This window comes from Eschscholzia californica, unplaced genomic scaffold, assembly GCF_041429995.1.
Source record: "Eschscholzia californica isolate CP2 unplaced genomic scaffold, dmEscCali1.0.p SCAF_2, whole genome shotgun sequence".
NCBI classification, from domain to species: domain Eukaryota; kingdom Viridiplantae; phylum Streptophyta; class Magnoliopsida; order Ranunculales; family Papaveraceae; genus Eschscholzia; species Eschscholzia californica.
In genome coordinates, this window is record NW_028238309.1 from 23,723,358 (window position 1) to 23,741,195 (window position 17,838).

A 17,838-nucleotide genomic window follows, 5' to 3' on the forward strand; every position below is an offset into this window, starting at 1 on the left:
TCCCGAGCAGCAGCTCGGCTGCTCCCGTTCCTTTTGGTCGCGTCCCGTGCACACTCTTGTGCCGGCCAAGCTTGGCCGGCTAGGCCGACCTTGCTTGGCCGACCTTGCTTGGCCGGTCTCCTCCTTCTCCCCTTCTCTCTCCAACCAAACTCTTGCTCTCTTTCAAACCCTCAAACCCTAGTTTCTCCTTGCCTCTTTTTCTCTCTCTTGTTTGGGGAAGAAGATGAATAATGCCTCTCCCTTTCTCTAACTTGTGTATACCCAAACCCTAGACTTAGTCAAGTTTGACTAAGTCTTGGGCTATTTTGACTTAGACTTCTTTAAGAGGTGCTCATAGAAATCTTCCTTGCTTTCTCTTCTTTGGGCTCTTGGTTATGGGTTGGGCTTTGGCTCTCATCTAGAAATCAAGGGGAGTGCCTTCAAGGAAAGACTTTGGCTTCTTTCTTTTGTAACTTCCCCGTCCGAACTTCGAATTGAATTCCGTTTTCACCGTCGGACTCGTCATTAACTCCCCTTGTCATTTGATTTGCTTGAAGTCATTTTCTCTCGTTTTGGGCACATGAAATGATAGCGATAATTCACTCCTTTTATTCCGAATCACACGCTTAACTCCAAAATAAGTACCTAACATGAAAAACACATAAAATATTATTGATAACACTTGAAAAACACTAAGTAGTCTAAGTTAGGCTCTCCAAATGTGACATTTTCGTGTCACATCAGCCACCCTATGCCCTAATGGGATAGGCTTGCCTTAGCTTTCGCCTGACCTTTTGGAAATATTTGTGGATCTAATCCAAGCTTACACGTCTCATCCCTCTAGTCATATATTCCGATCAAATCGATACTCTTTGGTGTAAGCCGATGTAGGATCCGGACGAAGTTAGCCACCAATCACCCCGTGATTCGACGATCGTAGTTGGTTTCTAGTTAAAGATTACGATCCCTAAATCGCCCGAACTTGATGATTTTCTTCATCATTTGTCCTATCCGACAAATTGCTTGCATTGTCACTTTGGTCGAAAGACATTTTTTTCATTACCCTTATTCTCTAAAATCAAAAACAAAGTTAGAGAGATAAAGAGGGAAAAAACATTCTAAACTCTAGAAATCATCAAACAAAATCTCTTGAAGCGCTTAACACATCTTTCGTGGGACGTCCAAATCAAATTTCTTCATTGGTGCCACTAAAGGCCCCCGCTCAAAGTGTTGTAGGCCCCAGGATTAAGCACAAAAGTGTGAGAGGTCACATGTTTAATCCAGGGGCCTACAACATTTTGGGTGGGGACCTTTAGCCGCTCCCCCTTCTTCATTCAATAATCCTCTCCAAGAGAGGTATAAACACATTCTAAACCCCTAGAAATCAGTCAAGTTTGAACCCTAAAACATATTTTTCATCATTACTACACATATTAGGTTTGTTCACTATATTTTTATGGTTTAGTGATTAGGAAAACAAGGTTCTGGAGAAGAAGAGGAAGAAAAGAAGAAACACTTAGAAGGACTTTAGGGTTTAGATCCCTAGAAATTTTTTGTCTAAGTTTATAATATTTTTTCTAAATTTTTTTTATGTTATTTTTCTTTATTCTCCAAAGTCGTGGCTATTTTTCTTTCGGGGGATGAGTTTTAGGTCCAAAATCTCAGGGTCAATGGGTTTAGAATCCAAAGATAATACTAAATAGAAAATAAATCCACTAGGAGTAATTTACATATCTAGCCTTTGTTTTCTTTACTACTACCTAACCTATCCCAGGTTAAATAAAATTACCTATATTAGAAGGTATAAATAACCTTTTCAGTTTCATGAAAATAGTTCTTGAATAAGAAGTTTATATCCCTACAAAAAGTTGTCTTTTCCTTTTAAAGGAATGTTTCCCTAATCTTTTGACTAACAAAAAATTGACCATAACTCTCTCTTCTTCAGTTCACCGAGATAAAACCTAAAGAAATTGCAGAGAAAATTCATCAATACTTTTTAGTCTTCACCTGGAGAAAACAAGAAGAACATGGTGCGCAATAGATTATAGATCTCTTTTTAACATATTCTCGTTTTTATTTTCACGATAGATTATTGCACCACGCTTGGTTTTGTTGTTCTTATTCCTAAAGCTAGGATATCAATCTTTTTCTTACAAAAATTCTTCAGATCTTGTCCCATTGTTTCTCTCTCTACAATCTTGTTTTCTCTAGAAAATTTGCATGAAAATTACTTATACATTTTTGGTTGTATGGACATAGCCCTCTTTAGAGAAAAGGTTACTTCTATTTCGGCTCCCCTAAAAATGACCAACTTATCAAAACAACTCCCTAGACGTAGGGGTGGGAAACGAACCGGACGGTATTTTGGGGACACATACTTTCCCAGTCCGGGCGGAACAAACACATTTTAAATTTGTCTCCTCGGACTGCGGACAAAACGGGCGGACACTTGACAAAATCGAGTTGTCCATTGCTTTTCCATGTTTGCCTAAAATGTCGGACAATCCGGACATCAGGCTATTCACCCGGGCATAACTACTTTTTATTTCTTCTTTAAGTTCCCATAAAGATACTAATAAAATTTTACCTTAGATCGAGGCCCACTTTGAAGCCCAAGGAAGATAGTCATATTTCTCAACTCTTATGAGTAACTCCAATCACTTTTTCCTTTACCACTAGTGATGTGGGATAAAAATGTAGAGAATAAAATTTATTTTTGTTATAACATCTTAGTTCCACTTATTCTTTGAGATAAAGGAGATTTAAAACTTTATAAATAAAAGAATTGTAACCAATAGTCCAATAATGCATGTAGGTTCAAGTGAGCAACCTAAATGCTAACCTTTTAGTTAAATTGTTACTATTTATGTACAATTAAAATTCCAAAGTGGGTTATATGTCAACTGGTCGGACTTTTGTCGGGCTTTATTAGTCGGACTCGGACGGAAGGCTGGTTAGAGCTTATTGTCTGTGTCTGTACGCCTAAAGTTGGTGGTCCGAACGGGTAGTGCCCGTCTCGGACACCGGACGTCCGTGGACACATCGAACTCAGGCGATTCGTGGGCGGATCCATGCCGTAATTTTTTTTCCCATTCCCACTTAAACGCCTAGACCATGATGACTTGTATTTTATGATGATGCCCAAAATTGGCTGTAGGTTATCCCCCGAGGTAATGAAAAATCAACAAACAATACGATGAATTTTCTCCTTGTGATTCTAGGGACAGAACATGCAAAATATCAAAGCTTCTCTGGCGATCAATTCAGTAAGGTGTTTTTGCAATTATATAAATAATTGAATTCAAAGTCTGAGTATATAAGTTGAACCTTGCATTTTGCTGTTGGGTTATGGTGTCTCCTAGTGTTGGTAGCGGAATCTCAGACATCTAATATGTCTAACACTAGTATCCCAAGGATCTCATGCATAAGCTAATAATGAACTAAGAGTTAGAGATTACCTTACTTGCTAGTTTTCCCTCGAACCTTTCTAATCGCTTTTGAGAAGACCAAGAGCTCCAATTGTAGCTTCTCTACTTGGACACCGAGCAATCACCTTGATCTCCCACCTTGTTGTTAGCTAGAAGTCCAATGGTGGTTAGATCGAAGAACACTTCTTCTTTGACTAGATAGATAGTTGGGACCAATTCTCCTTTTCTTACTCTACTTGATGTTGTAGAATAGGAGAGCTTCTTGAGAATTTTTCGCACCTTATTCAACTCTTAAGAGACAATATATAAAACCCTAAGTTAGAGTAAAACACTAATTAGGTTTCCCTAAAAGCCCTTTTGAATAAGATTTAAGAAATAGTCAAAAATAGAAACTTCTTTCTATTTTCCAATTCCCTTACTCTGGCTGGCCATAGCATGCCATCTTGGGCAGATCTGGTCGGCCCCAATAGGGCACATGGCCAAGCATGGCCGGTCCTCCTTTTGGGCCCAAAACATCTCTTTGGTGCCCGGCCCAAAATCCCCTTCTTTTGGCCTTTTTTATTATCTTTGCCTAAAACTTCTTTTAGGCCTTTTGAACATATCTATGGGTCTTACCCATGCATATATGTCTCATCCCTCTAGTCATATCTTTCGATCAAGCTGACACTCTTTGTGTAACCCGATGTGGCGATGTAGGATCCTAATGAAGTTAGCCGCGAATCGCTTCGTGGTTCGACGATCGTAGTCGGTTTCTAGCTAAACACTGTTGATGTCAAAAAATGGTTTTCCGTTTTATCAGCAGGAAATAGGAGTTGATGCATGACAGCCTCCGTTAAGTTGATTGTTTTGTTAAGTCAGGTCAGACTCTAGTGGTTGAATCTGCTTCCAGCTCTGGTTTTTTGCTTCTCCTGCTCCTCGCTCCTTGCTCCTTGCTCCTGCTCATTGCTCCTTGCTCCTGCTCATTGCTCCTGCTCCTGCTTCTTGCTCCTTGCTCCTGTTCGTCTGATCTCGAGGGGGGAAAACCTGCAAAGGGTTCGAAAACCGCTCTGACGCACAAGCCAGTCAGGGTGCTCTTTGCAGTAAAAGAATGAATATTAGTTGATTCTTTTGGGGGCGAGTTATGAGAACTCCAAGTTTCTTGTGGTCTTTTTGGGGTAAAGAGACCGTGTCCTGTGAAGGACGATGTGGGGGGCCTTTTATAGGCGATGTTAGGCCGACTGTGATTAGTGGAGGTGTTGAGGCGGTGGTTGTCAAACCGAAGGGAAAGTTTCCTCTCTTAAGTATCTAGGGTTTCTCCTAGAGTCTATCTCGGATCTTTGATAAGCAGAAGTTCCTAAATTTAAGGATCCTTCGTAGATATCTTGCCGAAGTGATAGACTCTAAAGGAGAAGTTTTCTCCTTTAGATATGTGGAGTCCAAACTGGCTTAATCACTTGGAGATGTGTGCCCGACTGAGATCTTTCTAGAAGTTTCGGGATTAAGTCAGTAGGTCGCTTGGTGCTGCTGCTTCCCCATTTCTGGGCGTAAGACACTGGCCGAACCTGTGTGGACCCCCTTACTCCTTTGAAGGCCCCAAGGCTGACTTGTCCATGCCAAGGGCGTTTTGCAGGGCGGGTTTCTTCTACACGACCTCCCCGTTAGGGGAACATTCGGTGGACCATCAGGGGCTCAGCTATCCTGCTACCTTAAGACGGATTGACCCAGTAGACTTCAGGTCTGATCTTGACTCTTCAGACGTTAGTCAACGTCTGGACATTTTATGCATCATCAAACACTACGACCCCTAAATCATCCGGACTTTATGTTCTTCTTCATAAATTGTCTTATCCGACAAATTGCTTGCATTGCATCTTTGGTCGAAGGAAATCTCCTTCAGTCTCCCACTTGTACTTAGACAAGTGCAATGCTCGATTCCCATATCACTTAGTATTCCATCTGATACGTCACATCTTTCAGACTTTATTGATCCCGAGTACAGCTGTCAAAACAAATGATTAATTTTTAATCCATTTGAGCACGACCATGCATTTTCAGTTGCTACTCATCAAGTGGCCCGGAAACACTTTATCCTAATTTAATAAGGGAGACATATTTCATTCTTGTACTCCCACTCAGCTTCATGTCTATCATGTCATTCTCAGTATCCGCTTTTATAACCTCCTTTTACGGCGCGATGTTTGGCGGAACCAAAGACGAGCATTCCTTACATAAGATAAGTGAAGCACTCATGTTCTGAGGAATCTCTTCAATCTTGTCAATGAGAAGTATTTGACGTTGATGCACCCGAAAAGGTTGCACACCCAAGCAGAGGTATCAAGTAGTAATCCGGCAAAGCCGGGATCGATCCAAGGATAGGAAGGTAGTTTGGATATCGAAAGGGTCTCGTTCGCCGGTCTAGATATCACTAACTAACTTAGACTAAAAAGGAAAAGAATACAGGTAAACAGGGGGTTTTGGATTGAATGAGAAACAAAACAAGAAAACTAAACTAAACAATATAAGTAAAACGGGCGAGAGAGATTCGAGAGAAGTGTCGGAGGAACAAGAGTCGGGAGGCAAATAAGTGAGAGAGGTGTCGAACCGAGAATCCGATAATGATAAACCTACGAATACGTGTAGTCTGATCTAATGTTTCAAAGTATAACCGATGTTGGACTCCTAAGGTGATGTCTATAAGCACTACGTATATCCGAAGATCATACTTAGTCAAACAAACATCATAATCGGTTTATCCCGAGTCAACGAAAGTGTTGTCTAGTCGCCTAACTATGTGAAGTACATGACAAGACACATGAAATTATGAGTTAGACTACGATCGATATCGAATACTTCGTTTCGTCTATTAACTATGCGAAGTGCTTGACAAGACACATGAAAATACGATCAAAACGATAATCGAAATAAATGAACATCAATTTGTAATCAAAACATCAAATCATATTAAACACAATCACGAATTCATCACATTTCATCTCATATAATCGACACACTAAAGTTAGCTAAACATGGTGATTAACTAAGAAATGGAAAGAAGATGATGAGAGAATCCCCCTTTTTCGATGTGGTTCGAGGCTAAGATTGTCGGAAAATATGAGTCTTTAAGGTGCAGCCGATCTCCCCTTAGCAAATTCTGGGTTCCCCATAGCGACCACCATCATCTTCTCCATTTATCACAAACCTCCATTAAATCTAAACCCTAGTTTTCTCTCTCTAGCAATTTCTAACCCAAAATCAAATCAAACCACATGAGAAGCTAGCCAAGATGATGGGGAACAAAAGCCCTAAGGTTTCCGGCCAAGAAAGTGGCCGGAAACCCTAGATAATTCCGGCCAAAGAAACAAGAAATTCGGCCAAGAACATGGAGGTTCCGGCCAAAGGAAGCTTGCTCCGAGCCCCGTGCGCTGTCCCATACATATCCGAGCTGCAGGTCGCGTCCCCCGTGCACCGCAAATGCATTCTCAAGCTGTCCGTGTAGCTGCCATCGGTGAAACCGAACAGCTGCTGCTACCCGGATAGCAGCTGTTCCGGCCGTGCTTGCTGTGGTACCGTGCGCATCTCGAGCTGGTGCTGAGGAGTTGGTCGCTGTTGTAGCCTCTCATGCTGTCCGTCCCGTGTTGCAGCAGTCCCGAGCTGCTGCTCGTATTGCAGCTCGGGCTGCTGCTCTGCCGGCCAAGCTAGGTCGGCCTAGTGTGCTGGCCGGCCCTCCTCCTTCTTCCTTCCCTCTTTCTCTCCTTCAAACCCTCTTGATGAGGAACCCTAACTCTCAAGAACTCTCTTGCCTTCTTTTCCAAGCTAGAAGATGATGAATAGTGTCCTCCCTTGATTCCTTTTTCTCACTTGTGTATACACAACCCTAGACTTAGTCAAACTTGACTAAGTCTTAGGCCATTTTGACTTGGACCAAAAAGGTGCCCATAGAATCTCTATTATTCTCTTCCTCTATGGGCTCTTGGGTTGGGCTTCTTTCTAAAGCAAGGGAGTGCCTTCATCTTGTCTCTACATTTAGAACCAAGGGGGGTGCCTTCATAGAATCCTTGTTTCAAGACCGAACCTCGGCTTCTTTCATTCACAACTTCTCCGTCCGAACTCTGAATCGACTTCCGTTTTCACCATCGGACTCGTCATTGACTTTACTTGTTGTTTGACTTCTGATTTTGACCAAAATGACCAAAATACCCCGTGTGCTCCTTTCTTCCCTTTTGCCGCATAAGATGAAAATGTGATCATTCACTCTCTTTATTCCGAATTACACGCCAAACCCCAAATAAACTACCTAGCAATAAAAACAAATAAATAATTAGAAATAAAACTCGAAAAGAACTAACTAATCAAAGTTAAGTGACCTAAATGTGGCATTTTCACGCCACATCAGACGTTCATCACTTTTGATGTACTCTCATTTGTGGGTTATCCATTGTGTAATCCTAATCATACACCCACGTAGTCGACTTAAATACTTTTATTCCAATAACCTATGAAACTGCGATATCATGTCGATCTCACGTGCTAGTCTTTATGAGTCATTGTTGTCCATGCGACGACCTGGACTAGGGAGATGATAATGAAGTAACTCCAAGTTCACTTAATAGGGTTTCATTTATCAGATCACTTATCTAACAAGCCTGTTTGGAATATATTATTATCCATAGATTGTCTCTTAAATACTGAACCAAAATTTAAGTGACAAAATAAAACAATTTTATTATAGATATCGAATGTAAGTAATTAGGTACATAAACTCTTTTATGAATCCAAATACATTTGGTGTCATTCCATAATGCACTTTATACCAATGCCCCTCATGTGCTAGTTGTGTTTGGGTTGAGGTAACGGTTTAGTCAACGGATCTGCAACGTTGTCATCCGTATGGATCTTGCAAATGACAACATCTTTTTTTTTCGTGATTTCTCTGATCACGTGGTACTTCCTTTGGATATGCTTGGATTTCTGTTGTGCTCTAGGTTCCTTGGATTGGGCGATTGCTCAATTGTTGTCACAATACAAAGTTATTCCCTGTTCTATGCCAGCTACGACACCAAGTTCCATTATGAACTTCTTGATCCAAACTCCTTCCTTGGCCAATTCCGAAGCTGTTAGGTATTCTGCTTCATGGTAGAGTCTGTAATAGTGCTCTGTTTAGAACTTTTCCAGCTCACCGCTCCTCCATTCAGGCAGAAGACGTAACCAGATTGTGATCTGTAATCGTCTCTATCTGCCTGGAAACTTGCATCCACATGGCCTACCACCTTTAGTGTCTCTTCCCCGCCATACACCAAAAAGTGATCCTTGGCCCTTCTCAGGTACTTCAGAATTTTCTTGGTGGCGGTTCAGTGTGCTTCGCCTGGATTCGATTGGTAACGACTACACATGCTCAAGGCATATATATAAATACGTCTGGGCGAGTGCAGATCATGGCGTACATGATTGATTCTGTTGACGAAGCATAAGGAACTTCACTCATGTATGCTAGTTCATCAGGATTCTAATGACACTGATTTTTGCTTAGCACGATGCCATGTGACATGGGAAGAAATCCTCTCTTAAAGTATTTCATCTTGAACCTGCCTAGAATCTTATCTATATAAGTTTCTTGACTGAGTCAAATCATCTTCTTCGATTTATCTCTATAGATCTTGATGCCCAATATGTATTCTGCCTCCCCTAGATCCTTCATTGAGAAACATTTTCGAAGCCAGTCTTTGACTGATTCTAACATCCGAATGTCGTTTCCAATGATTAATATGTCATCGACATAAAGGACCAAGAAAACTAGGTTGCTCCCACTAACCTTCTTGTAAACACAAGATTCTTCTGCATTTCTTAAGGAAACCAAACTCTTCGATTGCCTCGCCAAATTGAAGATTCCAGCTCTTGCTTGCTTGCTTTAGTCCATAAATGGATCTCTGAAGCTTGCAAACCTTTCCAGGATTATTGGAATATACAAAATCTTCAGGTTGTGTCATGTACACATCCTTTTCTAGATTTCCGTTCAATAAGGCAGTTTTTACATCCATTTGCCAAATCTCATAGTTATAATGAGTTGCAATTGCTAGAATGATCTGAGTAGATTTAAGCATCGCGACAGGGAAAATGATTTCATCATAGTCTATACCACGAATCTGCATGTAACCTTTAGCCACAAGTGTAGCTTTGAAAACACTAATGTTTCCATCTTTGTCAGTTTTCATTTTGAAAACCCATTTGCATCCGATAGTTTTTGCTCCATCGTGCAAATCTACTAAGTCTCATACTTGATTTTCTGTCATGAAATTTATTTCCGATCTCATGGCCTTAAGTCATTTTCAGAGTCGGGGATCGTCATAGCTTCTTTGTAGGTACTCGGCTCATTATCTTCTAGCGGTAGGATGTTTGTTTTCTTAGATAATTCCTTAAGCCTTTGAGACCTACGAGGGGCGTGAGCAACTGTTGGAGTATTCACAACTGTTTGAGATATCTCTTATAAATTTAATTCGACTTGTGCGAGAGGTTCCTCGAGTTCCTCCAACTCTACCTCATTATTCTCTTCCATCTGTTGTGGATAGACAAGAGCCGCTAAACTTGATATCTCCATATTGTGAGGGTAAGAATCCGCGGGTCAAGAAGTATACAGGGAATCTGAATATCGAATATTCAGATTCTTGAGAAAAATTAAATCAGATTAAATATTATCGTATTTGACAGAAAATTAGGAATTATATCCCGCCTAAAGAAACAACTTTCATAAATTATGAAAAGTTGAAAACTCCCTAAGACAGGCAACCCGATCACATCTCATTGGAGTTTGTCCAAGCGGCAATTCCCTAGAAAATGAATTCCGCATGCTTTAATTAATACTCCAACAAAGCTCATCCCAACCAATCGTCCTAGCAAACCAATATACTCAAATGACTATTTAGAACTATTAAAAGCACCATAAAGAAAGAGGAAATAAAACACTTCGTAACTCATCGCCTCCCGACATTAACGTGCCACAAAAAGACTAGCCTTCCACAACATAGAAGCCTGAGAGAAAGACAAGAAAATATGTACATCAATCCAAGAAGACCACCTGAAAAGAAATTGAAAGAGGGAAGTTCAATCAGATAACCCCTCCACAAAAAACAAAAGAACTCAGGCCTCAAATGAAACACCACTAGGACACATGTAAATACTATGTAATGCAACTATGTGCAAGTTCCTTATAAAACACTAAATAGATTCACTATTTCTATATTTGAATAACTAACACCTCTTTAAAGCAACAACAAAAGATAAGAAAACCCCTCAATTCACAAAACAAGGTAATGCATCTCTAGAGTAAGACCATTTCTCATAACCCTGGGAGAAAAAAAATGAAACTTTGCATGCTTCAATAATTATTCCCAACACGGTTAGAAGACAAAAAAACCCCTTCCAAGAAACAACTTGTTAATATTTGAAAGGACAGAATTATAGACGCAAATTTGAACTTCAAAGGAACTTCAGAAGATAAAACCAACAACTGACAAAAAAGAGAACCTCCAGTGTTAGGGTATGGAGAGATAAAGAAAGATTTTTAAACAACTTATTTCCCTGAGGAATATGATTAAAGCACAAACAGCGAATCTTTGGGCATTAGTTCTTCTTGATGCAATAATTATATTTAATGTTAGTTACCAACAGAGAAAATTCAAACCCAGCCGTAAACAAAGAATTCTGTGGAACTTATGTAGAAGAGGAAAACCCCGAAAAGCATAAAGTATGCTGCAATGTTTCTGTATTTTTATATGTAATTATGAATTAAATCCCTTACAGAAGGAATCTTTTTAAACGTCACAACTTAGGCCAGATCGCGTCTCATTGAAGTTCGTCAAAATTACAAGTGTAAAATGTAAAATGTAAAATCTCTGTATTATCTAAATGCAGTGGAATATATATTTATCATGTGTAACAGATAACCCCCTCGAGAACAAACAAATCACATCTCCTCAGAGTATGTCCAATGCAAAGATGCCTGTGAAAATCACAAACAGACTTTAGAGGCGAACTCTTGAGTTCCAGCCAGAAAAAAAAAGCCTAGCCCTCCTTGATACTACTAAGAAACATAAAAGATGACCAAACTTGTTGAGAACGAAAAGGCGTAGCATACATTTTGGTGCTACAAAGAAAAAGAGATTTTAATGGCACAGCTTACCTGAGGGGCATGAGGAGAACATGATCAACTAGTCCTTCGAAATCAAATGCTCCTTGTAGGTATTAAAAAGATCAAATGTTAACGATACAGATAGCTAGACCATCATAGAGAAAGACAATCCAACGCTAACGAAAAAATTTATATAATCCATGGAAGTAGGAAAATCACCTGGAGGGAACCTAATCATATGTTTGTGGAGTAAGTCCAGTTCAAAGATCCCTTGGAAAATCAAATAAATTTCGGCATGCTTCAATTATTATTGACCTAAGAAGAACAACCAACAAAGAAGCAAGTTCAGCACGACCCTTCGAATACAGCACAATTAACTCACGTTTCATTTCACTCCTACCAAACAATAATGCGGAATAAACACTTATAGAAAGAGTGCAGGGAGCTTTAATAGCCACCGCACGCACAGAATTAAAAATGAACAGGAATTACTATTTCATCACAAAGATCTCGAGGAAAAAGGATAATGTACACGAAAATTAATACTTCAATTCAAAAAAACACCCTCAAGCAAATCAATGAGAAAGCTTGAAAAGGAACTAAAACCTTTACATCTCATACGCAGAAGTCCCTTCATGTTGGGATTTACCAAAAGCTTCCTGCTTATTAAAAAACAACCAATTCAACCCCATTCTCAACTTGATTGAAACATATTTGTTACAGATATTGGTAGATTTTGGATGGACACTTAAATGAAGGCAACCATATCAGCGATTATTAATCACAATGTGGTATTCCATAGCATTTTAAAGATATCTAAGCAAAACGATAGACCATCCAAACCTTCCACAACAAAGGCGACGTTCAGAAGTTATGCAAGCAGCTATATACAATTGTGTCAACAAATTCCATACTAACAGTGAAAAACCCGAGGGTACGACATTATCTAATTAACAGCAACAAAAAGACTAGATCATGATGAAGTTTCAAACCTGATATGGACCTAAGTAGAAGGAAACAAGGTTAGAGAACCTGGCACAAGTTATTATCCCGCTAAAAACGGAAGCAAGCCACCAAATACTCATCACATCAGATATCCACTAAAACTGGTCCACTAGGCAACATATAACTTCAAAACGGAGACAAACACTTAAGAAAACCATCGAGCCTTATCTTCCCCAACCAATAACATAACTCAACATACACAATTACAGGACATGAGGCAAATATAGTTGTGGCTGTCCAAACTGTGTGCAATGAAAGTAGAAGAAAACTGTATGCATCATGTTGAAAATACATATGCGGCACAAAAGAAAAAAATTCTAAGTTATAAGGTTTCAAATCTAAGACTAAAATCTACAGGAAATGTTCAAACCCTCTAAGAATTGAGAACAGAACTCGGCGAGATTGAGCAGAACCCATAAATAGGAGGCAACACGAACTCCAAATGTTTCTCTTTCTACCTTAACGTTAATATGGCCAGCAGCAACCACTGTAACGCAAACCCCAAAATGAAGTGAAAATTTTGTACATTCAACTTGAATAAGCATAAACAAAGACAAATTAACAAATTTCCACAACAAACTTAATATAGAAAACTCCCTCCTTATAGGCTGGGTCATTTTTCAGAGCTATTTCTACTCCTAATATATGAAGGATCAGCTTGAAATAGAAAACGCCCTTCAAGAACCAAGACACCTACACATGTATCAAAGCCCTATTAAACGACCAACCAAGATGAACAAAGTTCAAAACATGTAAACAAAAGAAACCTAAATTACAACAACGAATGTTTTACATTCAAATAAAACTTGGGCAAAAGACCCCCTTCATCGAATTGAAACTTGAGACAGATTCCCCTTTCGAAAAAGACACAGTAGTTCTCTGCATAAACATGATTTGCCATAAAATTACAACAATTAGAAACGGGTCATGGCAACATGTTAGAAAAAAGATGTAAAGCAAATTTCTCAATTTATGCTAGCTGCAAATTTCTCAAGGAAATATGTTAGAAGAAAGTTAGATCAAACAATTGAGGCATTGTTGTGTGCTAGAGGCGTGGAACACATTTCCCATTTAAAGATATCTTCCACATAAACCAACAGTCCGCAAAGCTGTCCGTATAATACCAATTGGTCAACATTTGAACCACATAAAGACCTACACTGTTAACAAACACCCCTATAAATAGATAACTTGAAATAAGAAACCCCTTTCAAAGACCCAAGACTTCTCCGCGTGTATCAAAGCCCTATAAAACAACCGACCATGATGAACAAAGTCCAAAACATGTAAAGAAAAGAAACCTAAACTACAACACTGAATTGTTTTTTCCTAATGGAAGTTACGCAGAAAACCCCCTTCATCGAATTGAAACTTGAGACAGATACCTCTCCGAAGAGGACCCATTAACTTCTCTGCATAAACCTGATATGCCATAAAGCATCAACAATTAAAAACGGGTTCAGACAAAATATTGAAGACTGAAAAGATGTGAAGCAAATTTCTCTATTTATGCAAGCTAGAAATGTAAGAGAAGAAAAGAAATTTAGTTCTCCCGAAGGGCATGAGGGAAGAAGGGAATCAAATTTTGAAATATTAAAGATTACCGAAAAGTATTTGGATGCGTAATTAGGATTTAGGAACTATAACTCCCATGAAAGAAGAATTATATAATATATATCGGGAAAACCGCCTTTGAAGTTTAAAGCGAAGTAGATCTTGTTCAGTTGGAGTTGTAAAAGTGGCAAATCTCAAGTAAACATCACACGAGAAGCGTTAATTACGTCTTAACAAGGACAAAAATGAAAGTTACCACCATCCCCCGGGCAAACAAATGAACTCAAACGAGAACTTGGCAATTGAATGCTTTGTTACCCAATGCCTAACATTAGCATGGCAGATAGGACGTTGCCGTCACAAGACCCCTGAGAAGAACTAAAACACATTATGTCTCCCGATTCAAGATAAGGAATTCTCGAGCAAACAAAAGAACCTCACCCTCTGAAAAATACCCCTAGCACAAAAGAGAATAGTTTTATGTGTTACGGGTTCCTGAAAAAAGGATGAAACAGATTCACCATATCTTTATTTGCATAACTAACACCCTCCCTAAATCAACAGTAATGTAGAATACTTTTATGGGACAATTGAGAATAGGAAACAACCCTTGATTCCCAAAACAACGTAATGACTCCCTAGAGCAAGTCCAATTCTCACATCCCTGAAAAAAAAATGAACTTTGCATGCTTCAACAATTCCTTGAAGAAAAAAACAATCGAAGAAGGGCGTTAAAAGGAAGAAACCCGCTTTTCAAGATAAACAACTCATTAGTTATTGAAACAGACAATATTTTATAGCCCAAATGGAATTTGACATGACAATACCTGTCAACAACACAAATAAACGTCTCAGTAAACACCATTCATCCTCGAAAACGACAAATAACTCGAAAGAGGACCTCACTTGTTAAGGGAATGAAAAGATAAAGCAAATTCTTAAAACATGACCTGTTAGAAAGTGAAGTTGTGAAGGATATTTCATAATGCATTACTCCCTGAGGACACGAGAAAAACACGAATAGTTGGTCTGTGGGTGTTAGGTACACCTGAAAAATATAAAGTAAGTTTAACTCTGAGTATTAATAAAAAATAATTTTATATTACTTACCTAAAGAGGCGAACCCTCATCCAGAATGATAAAAGCAAAGATGAAGTATGAAATCTATTTGAAATAGGTAACCTGGTTAACGACCAAATGAAATCTCCTTGGAGTACGTCCAATTCAAGTACCCATGAGCAAATGAAATGAGGTTTTGCATGCTTTAGAATTATGGTTCCTCTAACAAAAATAAAAATAAAAAAATAAGCCAAGTCAGAAGACAAGAAACCCCCTTATAAGATGAACAACTCATAAGTAATTGAAAAGGACTTAAGTTCAAAGGCAAATCCAAATGGAACTCCCTCCTAAGAAAATGTCTCCACTGAAACCCGTCATCCTCGATACCAACCAATAACACAAACGAAGGCATATGTTGTGAAATAAAAAAAAACCCAAAACACATATGACACTCAAGATACCCAAAAAATCAGTCAGTCAATGTATAGATTTCGCATATTCATGAGAAGTGTGACATATATAGAACGTTCTTGTTTTAGATAGGTAAACCTTCATACAAAAGATAAAACCAACAAAATAGTGGAATCTATGTTAAATAGGAAACCATACCCCTAGACGACAAGCTAAGTCACAACTCCTTCGAGTAAGTCCATTTTGAAGAACCCTAGAAATATCAAATGAAATTTCCACGCTTCAGTTATTATTTCATTGAATACACCTTACAGTTTGCCAAAGCTTCCTTGGATGCCATAGAGCAAGTCTTAATAGGAAGAACATAAACCCTTTAGTGTTTTAAGGAATTTCAAAAGGTAAAGACTTCTCTGCCCAAGATGATTAACTGAAGTTGTGCTAAAGAAACTTGAAGCTTCCATTTACAATCATACCTGAGAAATCTGATTCTGCAACAAATTCATCTGACAAACAATTTGTGCATAATTTCCCCCAATGCTTCATCTGACAAACAATTTGTTCATTCCCTGACTAGCAAACCATAATTGTCAATGAAACAATAACCCGATTTGGTATCAAATTTATTGAAGCAATCAACAGATCAAGAACGAAAATTAAACCCATATTATCTGAGAATAATCAGAGAACACAATTAAGAAACATGTCTAAATCAAAACCTTTAGAGGGTCGAAACTTTACCCAAAACCAAAGGTTGAAGGATCTCGAACCGGCCTCAAACGAATACAGAAAAATAAGGAACAACATAAACCCTAAGAAGATGAAGAGAGACAAGAGAGAGAAGATACGATCGAAGGGCAAGAACGAATAAGAGGATACGGTCAGAAGGATACGGTCAGAAGATACGAACAACATATAGATTGCCCCTAGTGGAATTACCCTCAAGCTTTCTCATATTTGAATCCAATACTAAATGAAGCTCTCCAGGAACTGAATCATAAATCATTACAATAACCGAAACAATTATAGATTTCGAGAAAACTAAAGTCCTCACAGATTCATAAAATGGCGAATCCTTAGAGTGACAATTATATTCGCAGAGATATGAACTTGTTAGCATGAAGCGTGAGTCAAAAGGAAAAGTGGGAAGTATGATGGTTTTCTTAGGTTCCGATTCAAAGTTCACATCTACAAATAAGACGAGACCTGAATCAATTGGGAAGATGATGCAAACCATAGTTTAGGCAATGATATACCGCTCTTTCTGCAGCTAATGCCCATGTAACCAATATAGCCGACATGACAACAAAACAGAGGTGAGGAAGAACATTGGGAAGATGATGCTAAAAGCCTACAACATGAAAGAGGCCTACAAATTTATAATATTATTTAATATATATATATATATATATATATATATATATATATATATATTGCCTAAACTACATGTGGTAAATCTTGATGGCAAACTGCGTCCACCGAGACTCGATCACACGACCTCATAGACTTAACAGGGGTGTCCAACCACCGCACCAAAGGGTGGTGGACTCATAAAATTATTGATGTATCATGGGGAAGCGATTTAATATGGAAAAACTACTTAACTCTACCCAAAAAACGAAATTAAATTTGATTATTAAGTTTTCTCAGTAAAAGTTTATCATTAATTGATCAATCAAGTTGATGTAATTCATGGGTAGAATAGAAATCTGACCTTTCAAGTTTAGGGCAATACGAACTCGCCAAGCGCAAGAGCTTTTCCAATAAGAATATAACTTCAATTTCGGTACTTGAAGAAGATTAGAATCGCTAGAAATTGTTGATTCCTACGAGATAAAGGAAGTCCCCCAATAAAGTATTGAGAAAGAAATTCAACTGAGAAGATGAAAAGAGTTGAGAAATTTACCATCTTGAATCATATCAAAAAGTCTTCAGTGAACAGAGAAGGCAGTGGAGTGGATTTTATCAGTTCACTCTCTTGAATCAATGATATTCAATCCAACGGCTGATATTTACATCGACTAAAATTCCCAACAAGTTGATAACATAATTTCTAGTTAATGACTAATTATAGCAGTAACACGTCAAAGCCAGAGTATACATACCTTTGAATTCTTAAGAAGAAGAAATTTGATTAAGAATGAGGAGATCAATGGAGTTAAATGATACAAATTTCTCTGATTTGGTATCAAATATAAAGTCAAATCCAATGTGAAGTTGAATCGAATAATGATACAAATTTCCGAAATTGCATAGGTATCAAATTTGTTGAAGCAATCAACAAATCAAGAACGAATATCAAAC

The 17,838-nt window shown here is 38.5% G+C and overlaps 1 protein-coding gene across 41 annotated transcripts; it reads right to left on the minus strand.

Annotated features, from left to right (window-relative positions):
* Positions 1–10,184: 10,184 nt before the first annotated feature.
* Positions 10,185–16,933, minus strand: LOC147557036 (uncharacterized). Of its 41 annotated transcripts, none has more exons than XR_015233822.1 (12): positions 16,276–16,933; positions 16,011–16,107; positions 15,736–15,790; positions 15,250–15,348; positions 15,018–15,115; positions 14,676–14,731; positions 14,509–14,562; positions 13,307–13,935; positions 12,884–13,206; positions 11,728–11,823; positions 11,560–11,611; positions 11,128–11,379 (listed from the first exon to the last, which is right to left on the minus strand). XR_015233822.1 is itself a non-coding variant. In XM_086658039.1 (10 exons), the coding sequence occupies exons 5-8, from the start codon at positions 14,327–14,329 to the stop codon at positions 13,072–13,074; spliced, it is 306 nt and encodes a 101-aa protein (XP_086514165.1). In that variant the 5' UTR covers positions 14,330–15,115; positions 15,250–15,348; positions 15,736–15,790; positions 16,011–16,107; positions 16,276–16,933; the 3' UTR covers positions 10,185–11,379; positions 11,560–11,611; positions 11,728–13,071. The 41 variants fall into 41 exon arrangements, 1 of the variants encoding a protein (XP_086514165.1); XR_015233816.1 differs by having other exon boundaries at positions 12,115–13,206; XR_015233818.1 differs by having other exon boundaries at positions 10,185–11,379; positions 11,728–13,206; positions 16,011–16,103.
* Between the last annotated feature and the right edge of the window lie 905 nt (positions 16,934–17,838).